General features: G+C 39.8%; 1 protein-coding gene across 2 annotated transcripts in view; it reads left to right on the top strand.

Moving 5' to 3' along the window:
• LOC132379600 (disintegrin and metalloproteinase domain-containing protein 12-like) overlaps window positions 1-15,064 on the top strand; it is a 364,937-nt gene that overhangs the window by 277,289 nt on the left and 72,584 nt on the right. For both annotated transcript variants that reach the window (XM_059947703.1, XM_059947705.1), the window contains one exon: window positions 4,256-4,404. In XM_059947703.1, the coding sequence (XP_059803686.1) occupies window positions 4,256-4,404 (149 nt within the window). The remainder of the gene's footprint in view (window positions 1-4,255; window positions 4,405-15,064) is intronic.

Below are 15,064 nucleotides of genomic sequence, written 5' to 3' on the forward strand. Positions count from 1 at the left end.
GAGGTATTCCTCTTACAGGTTTACTGGTCTACAAGTGGTTAAAAATAAACTTATATAGGTTTAGATTGAATGAGGATGACAACAAATGCATTTTGTTTCTCAAAAACAGCATCTCAATGACAATCATTGCTTGGATATTCAAGTAATCAAGTCATTCTGCCTTCTACATTGTTTGATATCTGCTATTTCAGTCAAAATCCATTCCAGTGCTTCCCAAAAGGGTGATTAAAAACCAAACCATCTTAATTATTCCTTTAATTCTAAATTTCTTTCTGAGATTCACAGATTACATACAAATAAGAAGGGTGTATAAAACAGGAAAAATTGCTGCAAAAGCAAAAGTTCAAAGTTCTAAGTAAATGTATTATTAAAGTACACATCTGTCACCATATACAACCGTGAGATTCATTTCCTCAATAAAGCTATAGTAGAATAATAACCATAATGGAATCAATGAAAGACCAACCTGGACGCTCAACCAATGTGAAAATACCCAAACTGTGAAAATGCAAAAAGAAATTAATAATAATAATAATAATAATAATAATAATAATAATAATAATAATAATAATAAAATGAATAAGCAATAGATATCAAGAACATGAAACAAAGTCTTTGAAAGTGAGCCCATGGGTTATGGGAACATTTCACTGATGGGGCAAGTGAAGTTGAATGAAGTTATTAACTTTGTTTCAAGGGCCTGATTGTTGAGGGGTAATAGTTGTTTCTGAACCTGGTGGTGTGAGTCCTGAGGCTCCTGTACCTTCCTCCTGATGGCAGCAGCGAGAAGAGAGCACGACCTGGGTGGTGGAGGCCCCTGATGATGGATGCTGCTTTCCTGTGACAAAGATTCATGTAGATGTGCTCATTGGTGGGGAGGGCTTTAACCATTATGGACTTGGCTATAACCACCAGCTTTTGTGGGATTTTCTGTTGAAGGGCATTGGTATTTCTATGCCACGCTGTGATGCAGCTAGTCAATACACTTTCCGCCATACATCTATAGATGTCATGCCGAATCTTCGCAAACTCCTAAGGAAGTAGAGGCATAGTTGTGTGTTATTGCACTTACATGCTGTGCCCAGGAAAGGTCCTCTGAAATAATAACACTGAGATTCATCTATATGCAAAACAAAATGAAAGAAGGCAAAAGAACAGTAACAGAAGGACTCTGAAGATAGATTGAGTTATTTAGTATATAATTATGAGGGAGGAAAAGAAATAGCCAAGAGTCTTCTGGACTATTATAAAACATGAAAATAAAGAAATAACTATATATTTTGAGTCATACCTGATGAATAGGGAACATGATAATATGAGTAATATTTCCAGGAAATGAATTATAGATAAACTGAAGTTGACATAAGCAAAGAAATTGGATTTTAAAACTGGAACAACAGGATGTCAAATCCTTTGTATTTCCTGGTTCCTATCCCAACAATTTAAAGGAAGCAAGTGTGGAAATTAACACATTCAAGAGCTCTGCCCATTCAAGTTTTCTTTCTTTATTTGGAAAATTGCAAAATATACTCACATTTGAAAAGTGAGAGAAAAAAATAGAAGGTATTAGAGATCTGTGTGTCTCACATATATCTGATATGAGGAAGTTCTGGAAATTTATAATTTAGGACAGAGTAATTGAGCACATAAGAGAAATCAGAGCCAACTAGAGGAAGCCAGTGGATTTGAAACGTGTGGTACAAATCTGACTGATAATTGTGAGGAAGTAATTGAAGGAGTTGTCAAAGAAAGGTCCTTAGAAATGCTTTATAGCAACTTCCAAATGGCATTTAGCCAAATTTCATGTAAAACATTGTGAAATAAAATGACAGCTTTGGAGTTGCAAAGTAGCAAGTTTTTGATTTGATTGGGGTGTGCCACAGTAGTAGTAGACAGAGGGGCGTGCTAGCAGACGGAATGGATGTATACTCACTTTTAAAGGAAGTCACTCATGCCACCCGATACTGTAATGCTGGTGGTCATCTCTTCATGGTATTAATTAATGTCTTACATTAAGCAGTGGAGAGTCATATCTGCAAATTTTCTGTCCACACAAGATAGGTGGCATTGCAAGAAGACTTGACAGATATGTACTGTAAAATTGTGAAGAGGCAATGATAGAAAGGGACCTGAGAGAAAGCTTTACTGTCAGCAAGAGTGTCCAAGGCAGGGAAGATTAGTTTTCGAATCTGGCAAATAAGTTGAACAACATTTCTTTATGCAAAGGGTATAAAGTTGTATGCAAATACGCAGTCACAGTAGATACTAGCTCTGTGAATCACTTAAATCAGAGAACGGTTGGTTTATGTTAACCTAGGTTTTTAAAGGATATGGGGTAAAGGATATCTGTCATCCCACTAATGAATGACAGATCAATTCCAGGATCTTAATGGCCTCCTATTGTTCCTGCATTATTATAGCCAAAGGAAATGAATATGGAAACTACACTTAACTGGAGATTTGCATTGCAGTGAGTCCATTTACTAATTTATAATGTTACGGACATTATGAGATCCTTCTGACTCCCATATACAGTGGTATGCAAAAGTTTGGACACCCCTGGTCAAAATTTCTGTTACTGTGAATAGTTAAATGAGTAGAGGATGAACTGATCTCCAAAAGTCATAAAGATGAAGCATTCTTCACAAAATTTTAAGCAAGATTAGTGTATTATTTTTGTTTTGTACAGTTTTAGAGTGAAAAAAAGGGAAAGAAGCACCATGCAAAAGTTTGGGCCCCCTATAGATTTGAGCTCTCAGGTAACTTTTACCAAGGTCTCAGACCTTAATTAGCTTCTTAGGGCTATGGCTTGTTCACAGTCATCGTTAGGAAAGGCCAGGTGGTGCAAATTTCAAAGCTTTGTAAATACCCTGACTCCTCAAACCTTGTCCCAACAATCAGCAGCCATGGGCTCCTCTAAGCAGCTGCCTAGCACTCTAAAATTAAAATAAATGATGCCCACAAGGCAGGAGAAGGATATAAGAATTTTATATAAGAATATAAAATAATAATATAATTTATATAATAATATAAATTTATATAAGAATATAAAGCATTTTCAGGTAGCCGTTTCCTCAGTTCATAATGTAATTAAGAAATGGTAGTTAACAGGAATGGTGGAGGTCAAGTTGAGGTCTGGAAGACCAAGAAAACTTTCTGAGAGAACTGCTCGTAGGATTGCTAGAAAGGCAAATCAAAACCCCTGTTTCACTGCAAAAGACCTTCAGGAAGATTCAGCAGACTCTGAAGTGGTGGAGCACTGTTCAACTATGCAGTGACACCTGCATAAATACGACCTTCATGAAAGAGTCATCAGAAAAAAAACTTTTCCTGCGTCCTCACCACAAAATTCAGCGTCAGAAGTTTGCAAAGGAACACCTAAACAAGCCTGATGCATTTTGGAAACAAGTCCTGTGGACTGATGAAGTTAAGATAGAATTTTTTGTCCGCAATGAGCAAAGGCACGTTTAGAGAAAAAAGGGTGCAGAATTTCAGGAAAAGAATGCCTCCCCAACTGTAAAGCACAGGGGTGGATCGATCATGCTTTGGGCTTGTGTTGCAGCCAGTGGCACGGGGAACATTTCACTGGTAGAGGGAAGAATGTATTCAATTATTTGCCAGCAAATTCTGGAAGCAAACATCACACTGTCTGTAAAATAAGCTGAAAAAGAAAAGAGGATGGCTTCTACAACAGGACAGTAATCCTAAATACACCTCAAAATCCACAATGGCCTACCTCAAGAGGCGCAAGCTGAAGATTTTGCCATGACCCTCACAGTCCCCCAACCTAAACATCATCGAAAATCTGTGGATAGACTTGAAAAGAGCAGTGCATGCAAGACGGCCCAAGAATCTCACAGAACTAGAAGTCTTGTGTTTACAAGCTGTGATACTTACCAAAGGAGGTGTTACTAAGTGCTGACCATACAGGGTGCCCAAACTTTTGCTTCGGGCCCTTTTCCTTTTTTGTTATTTTAAAACTGTAAAAGATGGAAATAAAAAAAGTGATCTTGCTTAAAATATTAAAGAAATGTGTCATCTTTAACTTTATGCCTTTTGGAAATCAGGTCATCTTTTACTCGCTTAGCTATTCACAGCAGCAGAAATTTTGACCAGGGGTGCCCAAACTTTTGCATGCCACTATAAAGTCAACATAGTTCTTTGATTAATTTGAGTATTTCAGCTTCTTAGATGGAGCAATGTTCTTTCCTACGTTTAAACTCCAAAATATGATTTTGGCTCTCCAATTTTATAGGATCACTCGGACAATCCTCTTGGCGCTGCAGTTACAATGGCGCACGAGCTGGGCCACAATTTTGGCATGAACCATGACACTCCTGAGCGTGGCTGTACCTGCAAGGCGTCAGCAGACAAAGGAGGCTGCATCATGACACCATCCACGGGGTAAGCTACACAGTTGTACATAGACATCGCATTTGTCTGTGCTGTGTCGTTGAAATTTGGAAGCTGTCCAAGAAAATATTGTAGTGTTAGAGACTGGAAAAAAAATGCAATTGTTTTTGGCTGTAACATCCCTATGGTATTCTAAACTTAGCATTGCACAAACTAAGAACTGAGGAACTCACACTTCATTTTAATTCTTTAACAGTTCATAGTTTTTGGATCATTGTGGGCCTGGTATGGGATATTATTTTATGAAGCAATATGTCAACAACCAATGAATTCAATATTAAATGGCTATTGTTATAAGGTCCAAGCAAAATAAATTTTGCCTTCATTCTTGATCAGAATGCCCAGAATCAGCAAGGAATGTACCACAGAGATCTCATAGACATTTTAATTATTTATTTGTTGAGATATAGCACGGAATAGGCCCTTCCGGTCCTTCGAGCCACACTGACTAACAACCCTCAGTTTAATTCTAGTCTAATCATGGCACAATTTACAATGAGCAATTATCCTATCAACCAGAACACCTTTAGCCTGTGGGAGGAAACTGGAGCACTCAAAGGAAACCCACACCGTCACTAGGAGAAAGTACAAACTCCTTAAAGGCATCGGCGGGAATTGAACCTGGATCACTGGTACTGTAAACCACTACACACCTGTGCCACTCTTCTATGAGACCCTTCTGACTCACACATAAATCGGTAACATTTATGACAGTTAGCCACTACAGTGAAAAAGCAGATCATGTGCCTCACTGCCCTGATGAATAGCCATCTTCCTCAAATTTTGCTGACACATTTAAATATTTCTTACATTTTCATCAAGGACAATATTTCAAAAATCAGGCTCTGAACGCTGCTTTTTATATGTTTAGTCCCAATACTTGATGAACAGCCATTGCCTATAATGTGAGGAAATTAATCTAGACTCTTCCATGTGTAGGAATTTATGGTGGATTGTAAATTACATTTACAATTTCATTAGAAATGTTAGTCATTTCCGTGAATCAAGGAAAGTTATAATATTGTTTCACATTAGAGGTTGTTTTAATTTAACCCCAGGAAAAAAATAGTTTTGGCCAAATATTTGTTGCACAGACTTTCCATTCAGTGGGCACTTGACTCAAACCTGCTTATCTTCAGCCTATTGAGTTTTGCTAAAGTTATAAAGTTTTTAAAAAATGAATCAGTGCATAAAAATCAGAAGCAGGAGGAGGCAATGTACCCTTTAAGCTTGCCTCATCATTCACTGAGAACATGGCTAATTTTCTAACTCAGCACCATTTTCTTGCAACGTCCTCATATCCTTTGGTTCCAGAAATCCATCAGTCTCTCTTTTAAATGAACACTGTGACTGAACATCAACAACCATCCAGGGTAGAGAGCTCCAAAGAGTCACTACTCTCTGAGTGAAGAAATTTCTCCTCATCTCAGTTATATATAGTCTACTGTTTACCACGATTATGTCCAGAGTAACCTGTTCTCCATTAATACAGGACTGGGGAATGCCTATCAATCTGTAAATATTCTATTCTACACAAACTAGTTCTATTCCTGGAAATGATACAGCTTAAATGCCCGTTAAATCAATTATAAGCTCGATAGATAATAATAGGATAAATTATCTATTGTGTGTGAATAGATTGAGTGGGAAAAGCAGGCCGAACAAAATTGATTGTAGTATGTTGACGGACTGGAAAAGTTAGCTCTGACAGATTGGATATTATTCAGCCAACTGGCTGCCAACTATAACTCACTACAAGCTTCAGATTATCCTCACAGACTAATATTTAAGGATCATGCTTCTCCAAAGTATTATCACATACTTAAAAATGCCAAATGGAGTTAATTAATCCACAAACACGAGAAAATGTGCCAATGCTGGAAATCCAAGCACACAAAATGCTGGAAGAACTCAGCAAGCCAGGCAGCAGCTGTGAAAAAGAGTAAACAGTCGACGTTTCAGGCCGAGACCCTTCACCAGGACTGGAGATAAAAGATGAGGAGTCAGAGCAAGAAGGTGGGGGGAAGGGAGGAAGAAATACAAGGTGATAGGTGAAACCGGGAGAGAGGGAATGGTGAAGTCAAGAGCTGGGAATTTGATTGATGAGAGAGATAAAGGGCTGGAGAAGGGGGAATCTGATGGGAAACGACAGAAGGCGATGGAAGAAAGAGAAGGAAGTGGAGCACCAGAGGGAGGTGATGGGCAGGTAAGGAGATAAGGTGATAGAGGGAAATGGGAATAGGGAAAAGTGAAGCGGGGGAGGGCAGTTACTTGAAGTTTGAGATATCGATGTTCATGCCATCAGGTTGGAGGCTACCAGATGGAATATAAGGTGTTGCTCCTCCAACCTATGTGTGGTCTCATTGCACAATGGACAGAAAAGAGTTCATTAAATGCTATCTTCACACAAGGGTCAGCATGTAACATACAGTACTACTTCTTCACCACACTGCATTCCATAATGAAACTTCTCCAGTTGAGGAAAATTTCTGCTTTCCCAGTAAACATTCCATCGATAAAGATTGACCTTGGTTTTATTTTGTTGGAGTTCCACGTGCTGGTCTTAATTCTGTGCTTATGTGGAAAATAAGTAGTAAGAAGAACGTAGTGCTTTAACCTCTGTCTGATATATTGCTTGTGACAAGACTTGTATAGTTTAGCCAGCAGTGCAGAACTTGACATGAAATACAAGTAGAAATATCACATTTACCCAAGAGGCGTTCTGCTGTAAAATGTGCCCATGGGTCTCTATTACCTCTCAGTAGTAAATTGTCCCAAGTGCTAACATTTGAACTTGTCATAACATTTTAATATCAATTTATGCTGTCTAAAGGACTGGCCTGTTGCAGACTCTATGCCAAAAACCTGTTTTAGAAAACATGACTTATTTTAAGGACAAGATGTCTAAGACATGCAGCTTGTAAGCAGGAGTGTCTAAAATGAGATTCCAATATGAAGTGATATTTACAAGCAATAACTAACTTTACGCACATATAAAATGCTGGCGGAACTCAGCTGGTCAAACAGCATCTATAGAAAGGAATAAACAGTGGACATTTTGGACAAAGACCCTCTACCAGGATCTGCAGAATCTCTAGTTTTTATGATGAATTTATGTAGTTGCTTTGATGGTTACATTTAAAGGCAAAAGAATATCTTTTTGGTGTATGAGATTATCCATGCAAGAAGTTAGACAAATTAGTATGAATCAGGATTCCCATGCAAAAATTCCTCAATGGAATTTCAAGCCAATTATAATTCTATATGAACAATTATTAATTGACAATTGTTATATTTTTAATAATAAGTAAGAATTATTTCTTTGTAACCCAGGAAGTAGGTGAATGCATTTTCATATTAATTTCCAAAGTACATTTGACTTGACTTTAAAATGAATCTTTAAGGCCTAGTCTACATTATAAGGCAGTAACATTGAACCACATAGAGTTTCAGAATAAAATTGTGAAAACTTTGTTTATATAATCTGATATGATACATTAATATGTGGTTAGATTGATTGATTGTCCAGCCTATTTCAATCTCCGACAAAACTAATTTATCTGGAAGCTGTGGCATTGTCCTTTGGTGACATGGAGTCATTGAACACTACAGCATAGGAATAGGCCATTCAGACCATCTAGACCATGCCAGATCATAAATTTGCCTAGTCCCATCAACCTGTACCTGAACCATTGTCATCCGTACCCCTCCCATCCATGTACCTATCTAAATTTCTCTTGTGTTGAAATTTAACCACATCCACCACATGTGCTGGCAGCTCACTCCACTCTCTCACCACCCTCTGAGTGAAGAATTTCAAGTTCAATTTCAAGTTTAGTTGTTGTCATTCAGCCCTACATGAATACAGCCAAATGAAGTAGCTTTACCTTTGGGCCAAGGTGCAAAACACAATACCAACAGTCACACAGAGCACATGTAAGATAGCGGTTAAATATTGTCACATGAAAAATATATAGTGCAAGTCTCTGAGTCGATGAATGTTCCAACAGTCGACATTCGAACACAATACATCTTGTGTTCTGCCAAGTGAACACTGACTCCAGTATAGATGCCATGCCACACCACTTCCAGTGCCCTGGTGGACTCCAAAGCCAACCTCTTTGGCACCTGCAAACAGGTGGCACTGCAGCTTGAGGCTAAGTTCTCAGTACAATTGAGACCACACAGCTCCTCTGCTGTTTGCCAATAAGCCAGTGAATTGGACTTGCATCATTCCACACTAACAATGCCCAAAAGGGTCTTGCAATCACAAGAAAAGCAACCACAATGATCGCTCTCTGTTAGACTGCACATCTTCTTCATGCACCACTGCCTCTCTGTCGAAGGCAGCGTCACCATCCACTCCAAGTCCAGCTCCTTCAGTTTCTCCGCCATTGAGCAACTCACTGGTGGGGTAGACCTGAGTATTTTAAGCTCTTATTGTCCAGCAGAGTTTTGCAATTGTAAAAAATATATTTTTAAGACAATAACACCTTAGGGTAGCCCTGTAGAAACCTCTGCATCAAAGTGAACTGCCATCTTTGTTCCCCTAACCTCTAGTTGTAGTCCAACCCAACTTCAGTGGAAAAAAGCTTGCTTGCAATTACCCTATCTATACCCCTCATAATTTTATATACTGTGCCTCTATCAAATCTCCCACAATCTTCTATGTTCTAGGCAAAATTTTCAACCCAGTTCAACCTTTCTCTTTAGCTTAGGTCATCAAGTTTTCACAACGCTTTTGTAAATATTCTCTGCACTCTTTCAATTTTATTTATACCTTTCTTGTAGGTAGGTGACCAAAACTGCACACAGTATTCCAAATTAGGCCTCACCATCTTATACAACTTCAACATAGCATCCCAACTCCTGTACTGAATACATTGATGTACAACCTCATCTTGAATGCTAAGCTACTAAACATTCTTGACCAACCTCCCATATGGAACCTTGTCAGATGCCTTGTTAAAGTCCATGTAGGCACTATCCGCTGCCTTGTCTTCATCAGCTTTCCTGGTGACTTCTTTGAAAAGTTCTATAAAACTGGTTAGACAGAACTTACCACGCACAAAATCATGTTGACTATCCTTAATCCGTCCCCGTCCTTCCAGATAATTATATATCCAGTTGCTTGAAACACCTTCCAACAACCTTCCCACTACTGATGTCAGGCTCACTGGCCTATAATTTTCTGACTTATCCTTAGAGCCATTCTTAAACAACGGAACACCTTTAGCTATCCTCCAAACCTCCAACATCTCACCCATGGCTAAGGATATTTTAAGTACCTGTGCTAGAGGCCTGCAATTTCTGCACCAGTCTCCCACAGGGTCTGAGGAAACATCTTGTCCACACTAATTTGCCACAAGACAGCAAACACATCTCCTCTGTAGCATTTATAGAGTCCATAGCTTCATTGCTGCTTTGCTTTACCTCTGTAGACTCTGTGTCCATCTCCCAAGTAAACACAGATGCAAAAACAAATCCATTTTAGATCTCCACCAACTCTTTCCGCTTCATACATAGCCTACCATTCTGATCTTCCAGAGAACTAATTCTGACCCTTGCTATTATTTTGCTCTTAATATATATCTATAGAAACCCTTAGAATTCTCCTTCACTTTGTTTGCTAGTGCGACCTCATGCCTTCTTTTAGCCCTTAATTGTTCTCTTGCTTTTCTTATAGTACTCATGTAGTTCATTTGTTCCCACCTGCCTAGACCTGCCATGCACCTCCTTTTTCTTAACAAGGGCCTCAATATCTCTCAAACACCAAGGTTCCCAAAACCTGTTATGTTTGTCTTTTACTCTGTACCTTCAAAAAAATTACACTTTTGAAGGCCTCTCACTTACCAAGTACACCTTTGCCTGAAAGCAGCCTGTCCTAATCCACACTTGCCGGATCCTTTCTGACACCATCAAAGTTGGCCCTTCTCCAAGTTAGAATCTCAATCTGAGGAGCAGACCTATCTTTTCTATATTTACTTTAAAACTAATGGCATTATAACCACTAGATGCATATTTTTCTGCACAAATTTCTGTCACCTGCCCTGTCTCATTCCCTAATAGGAGCTCTAGTATGACACTCTCTTTAGCTGAGATCTTATGTACCGATTAAGGAAACTTTCCTAAACACATTTGACAAATGCTTTCCCATCCAACCCTTTTACATAATGGGATTCCCAGTCATTATGTTCAAAGTTAGAATCATCTACTATCACAACCTTATGTTTCTTGCAACAAACTGCAATCGCTGTACAAATTTGCTGCTCTAAGTCCCACAGATCGTTGGGTGGTCTGTAATATAATCCCATTAACATGATCATACATTTATTATTCCTCAGCTCTGCCCTTATAGCCTTAATAGACGAGCTCTCCAGTCTGTCCTAATTGAGCACTGGCATGAAGTTTCCTCTGACTAGTAATGACACTTCTCCCCCTCCCACTATCACATCTAAAACAACTGAACCCTGGAACATTCAGCTGCAAGTTCTTTCCCTCCTACAAGTAGGTCTCCCTAATAGCTACCATGTCATAATTCCACATGCTGATCCATGTCCTAAGCTCATCTGCCTTTCCTACCAGACTCCTTGCATTGAAAATATACACAGCTCAGAACATTAGTCCCACCGTGCTCAACCTTTCCCTGACTTTGTACGTAGGCTTAATAACATCTCTCTACACAAACACTGCACTAACTGCTCTGGGACTGCGGTTCCTATCCCTAAGTAACTCTGGTTTAACCCCACCCATGCAGCTCTAGCAAACCTTCCTGCTAAGATATTCATCTCCCTATAGGCCAAGTACAACCCGTCCGTTCTGTACAGGTCCCACCTTCCCTGGAAGAGAGCCCAATCATCCAAAAACCTGAAGCCCTCCTTTTTGCACCACCTCCTTAGCCATGTGTTAAACTGTATGACCTTCCTGTTTCTGGGCTCACTAACACAGGGTGCAGGTAGCAATCCTGAGATCACCACCCTGGAGTTCTTGTCCTTTAACTGTAGCAGCAAGCTCCCTCAACTCACTTTGCAGGAGCTCGTCAGCCCTCCTACCCTTGTCATTGTTACCAGCGTGGACCACGACCTCTGCTTTCTCGCCCTCCCGCTTAAGAATGCTGTAGATTTGATCCGAGATGATCCTAGCCCTGCAGCTCGGGATGCAACATCCCTTCTAAGCATCTCATTCTCAGCCACAGAAACTCTTTCTCTGGTCCTTAACCAACAAGTTCCCTATCACTACAGGTTACCTCTTTTCCCCACTTCCCTACTAAGCTACAGAGCCAGACTCAGTGCCAAAGACCGAACCACTGTAGCTTTCCCCTGCTAGGTTATACCTCCCCAACAGTATCCAAAGTGGTACATCTATTGTTGAGGAGAATGGCCATAGGGGTGGGGTACCGCACTGGCTGCCTATCCCCTTCCCCCCTCCTGACAGTCACCCAATTACCTGTGTCCCACACCTCAGGTCTAACTACCTCCCTGTATGTCCTGTCTATCAACCCCTCAGCCTCCCGCATAATCTGGAGTTCATCCAGTCCTTAACACACCATCTATTCGAAGCTGCAGCTGATTGCGCTTCCTTCAGGTGTAGTCGTCAGGGACACTGGAGGTCTCCTTGCCTTCACACCTCCTCCAAGAGGAGTATTTCACTATCCTGCCTGGCACACCCACTGCTCCAAATGTAGAATAAGAAAGAATAAATAACAAAAAACAAATATACTTACGGCCTGTTGCTGTCATTGCCGAAGCCTCAATGCACCAAAGCATCAACTCTCCACTCTGACTCTGCTCACTCACACAACAGTTGCTCCGCTTAAGTGTAGCTTTTTCTCTTGCCATGCTTCGTTATGTACAATCTAATGTCTCTTCATGAACTGCCATCAAAATTACCAGTCTTGTAGTCAGCTAGGCAACCAGATGTCAGAAAGTCATTGTATGTACAAAGTTCCAGATAAAAATCTATGTATAATATACTGTATATATTCAGTCCAAAATGAGATAATTTTTAAAGCTTTCATCCATAATGAGGAATATTCAAAATGTATAAAATGGGAATTTGACAGAAAACTTATTGACAAATTTACACACGCCAATGAATCTCACATGTCTAGTATGAACAGCATAGAGACAATCTCCAGCCACATTGTGATAGGTAATTTTAACCCACTAAATGGACAGAAGAAGATTAAAAGTCCACCATCTGGAATTTTATCTCTTTTAAACTTCTAATTTTAATGGAGGCACATTGAGAGTCGGGTAACTTATTTCCTACTCTTATTTCCTACTTGGAGGAACTCATTAATTACTGAAGCATTTTAAATAAAGCTACATTTACTTTAGTTTTCAGACATACAGGAAGGATTTGCTGGACATGGGAAAACCTGAGTGATAAGGGGAGACAAGTAGGACCATACCCACCAGATCAGTGCCTTGACAGTCCTGTATGTGGGCCAAGAGGAGCTGGTGCATCCTGTCTGGTCCTACCTTTAGCCAGCTGGCCCATCAGCCAAGTTGACTGAAGCCATGAAATTCATGCAAAATTTTTAAATTAAGTCCTGTTGTTAAATTTGGCAGCACCTCTAAGAAATACTTACCTTGGAGTTTCCTGGCTGCTAAAACTCTCCCCCAGTTCCTTCCTTCCTAGCCATCAATATTGGGGTATTTAACACACAGTATTTCTTCTGTAGATGGGCCAGATTTATGTCCTGCATCCAGTGAAGGTAAGCAATGGCATTTTAATTAGGTTAGGTTTATACTTTGCTCTGGTTATGGAAAATAACACTGAGCACATGCATCCTTAGACGACTTCAAAATGAACAAACTAAATGCAGTGATCTGTTTAAGTAGAAATTCCATCTGAGTGCAAAGGTCTCTTCTAACTTCTTCAATTCAAGGTCAAGGGACATTAGTTTTGAACACAATTACTGCAAAATGTTGGCATCTTTGAGGGTTTTCTCCATCTATCAAGCTGTAAAGGATGAAATGTTTCTGTTTACCAAATTTAAACACAGCCAATCTATCTTGGCTTTTTATCAGTGATTTTCCTGCAGACTCAGATATTATGACTTGCCAACACGCAACTATATTCCAAAGGCAATTCTTCCATTAACCCCTTTTATATGTTCAGTGTCTCCTATGTTGTCAGCAGAAAGAACCATATAATATTCAAACACAAGATTCGTATCTTTCACCTGTGTTTCTTTTGCAATTTATTTTACTGATGGATCTGTAGCCTAAAATGTAATAGAGAAGGGAGATGAGCCAACAATTTATAGGTTTGACATGATTACAGCTACTTTGCCTGGCTGCATGATTTCCTTTAGGAAAAACTGTTGTCTGAGTGAAATTCCCAGTGTGGTCTGGAGACAGACCCCTCTAGATTAATGCTCGCAAGCTGTCAGCTTTGATGAATTAGCTCTCAGAGTTCATTTTATGCTTGAGCCACAACTTCAAAGTGTTTTTGTTACATTTGTGAATACAATATTTTTTTGTCAGGCTACCCAGGCCATGTGTCAAATCTGTCACCAATCATAACAACATTAAATCTTTATTAACGTGTGATTTCTTTGTCACAAAGCCTTTTTATGCATCTTATGAAAATAATGTTTCAAACTGAAGTTAAATATTTTCACACAGTTCTTCGGAAATAACATGGACAGCTCAGTGCATGGGAGTACTTAAATGGTAAATGGTCAGCGAGTTTATAAAATAATAAGACATTTGTTCTTACATTTATAGAAAACTAGCACGGAGCAGGCAGAAGGTGCAGTGGGTGAAAATTTAACAGCAGGTCCTGATATAATTTTGAGACCCCATTTTGTAGCCTCAGCTCTCGGTCAAGGAACTCACCAACACCAGGCTGTGGAGAAGGAGTGGAGAATAGAAGGAGGAAAGGATAATTATTTGTGGGGCTGTCGAGAGCATAGGATCTGGTCAGAGGAACCAGAAAGAGGGGTGAGGATTAAAGAGGTGGTGGCTGCAGCTGAGGAGTGCTTGGTGATCACTGGGTCCCAACTGCTGGGAGGTTAGCAGATCTTGTTTGGTGGTTTGGGGGTGGGGTGGAATCTGTCATCCTTCTCAACTACAAGCATTGCTGATATAAGCTTATGCAATGGGTTTAGGTGGGAAGCTATGTCTGCTGAGTTAAAATTTAACATCTACGAGCCTGCTAAAGTATTTCAGTTAGTGGCCTTCCATAGGAGACCAGCTTAGTTACCTCCTCCCCAATGTGCTGCTTTTTTCCCACTGAACTTGGTTTGTTGGAATTCAATTGGCTTTAAACTTACTGTTTTTGGAATCCCAATCGCTACCCTGAAAGCGGCCTTTTCTCGGCTCTCCACCCTGCTTCAGCCAAGAGAGATCCAGGAGTTATAATAACCTCACCGGTTCATTGTTAATTTCCTGTTCTGCTCGGTCCTCTAGAGAGTTTATTTCTGAAGTTCCTTGCACATTTTGTCATTGGAGTTTAATTTGTAAGCTTGATTCTGAAGTATTAGAGACAGAATCATAATATACAGATTTCCAAACGTGTGGCTGGGGTCACTCCTTAGAAGATACGTGATATTCCTTTGGCTGGGGATCCTAACCTAGTCTCATACTTCTTCCCTTTTACTTTATTCCTGACAAAACTCATACAGATGTTCGCAGAGGGA

This window comes from Hypanus sabinus, chromosome 22 (assembly GCF_030144855.1).
Source record: "Hypanus sabinus isolate sHypSab1 chromosome 22, sHypSab1.hap1, whole genome shotgun sequence".
NCBI classification, from domain to species: domain Eukaryota; kingdom Metazoa; phylum Chordata; class Chondrichthyes; order Myliobatiformes; family Dasyatidae; genus Hypanus; species Hypanus sabinus.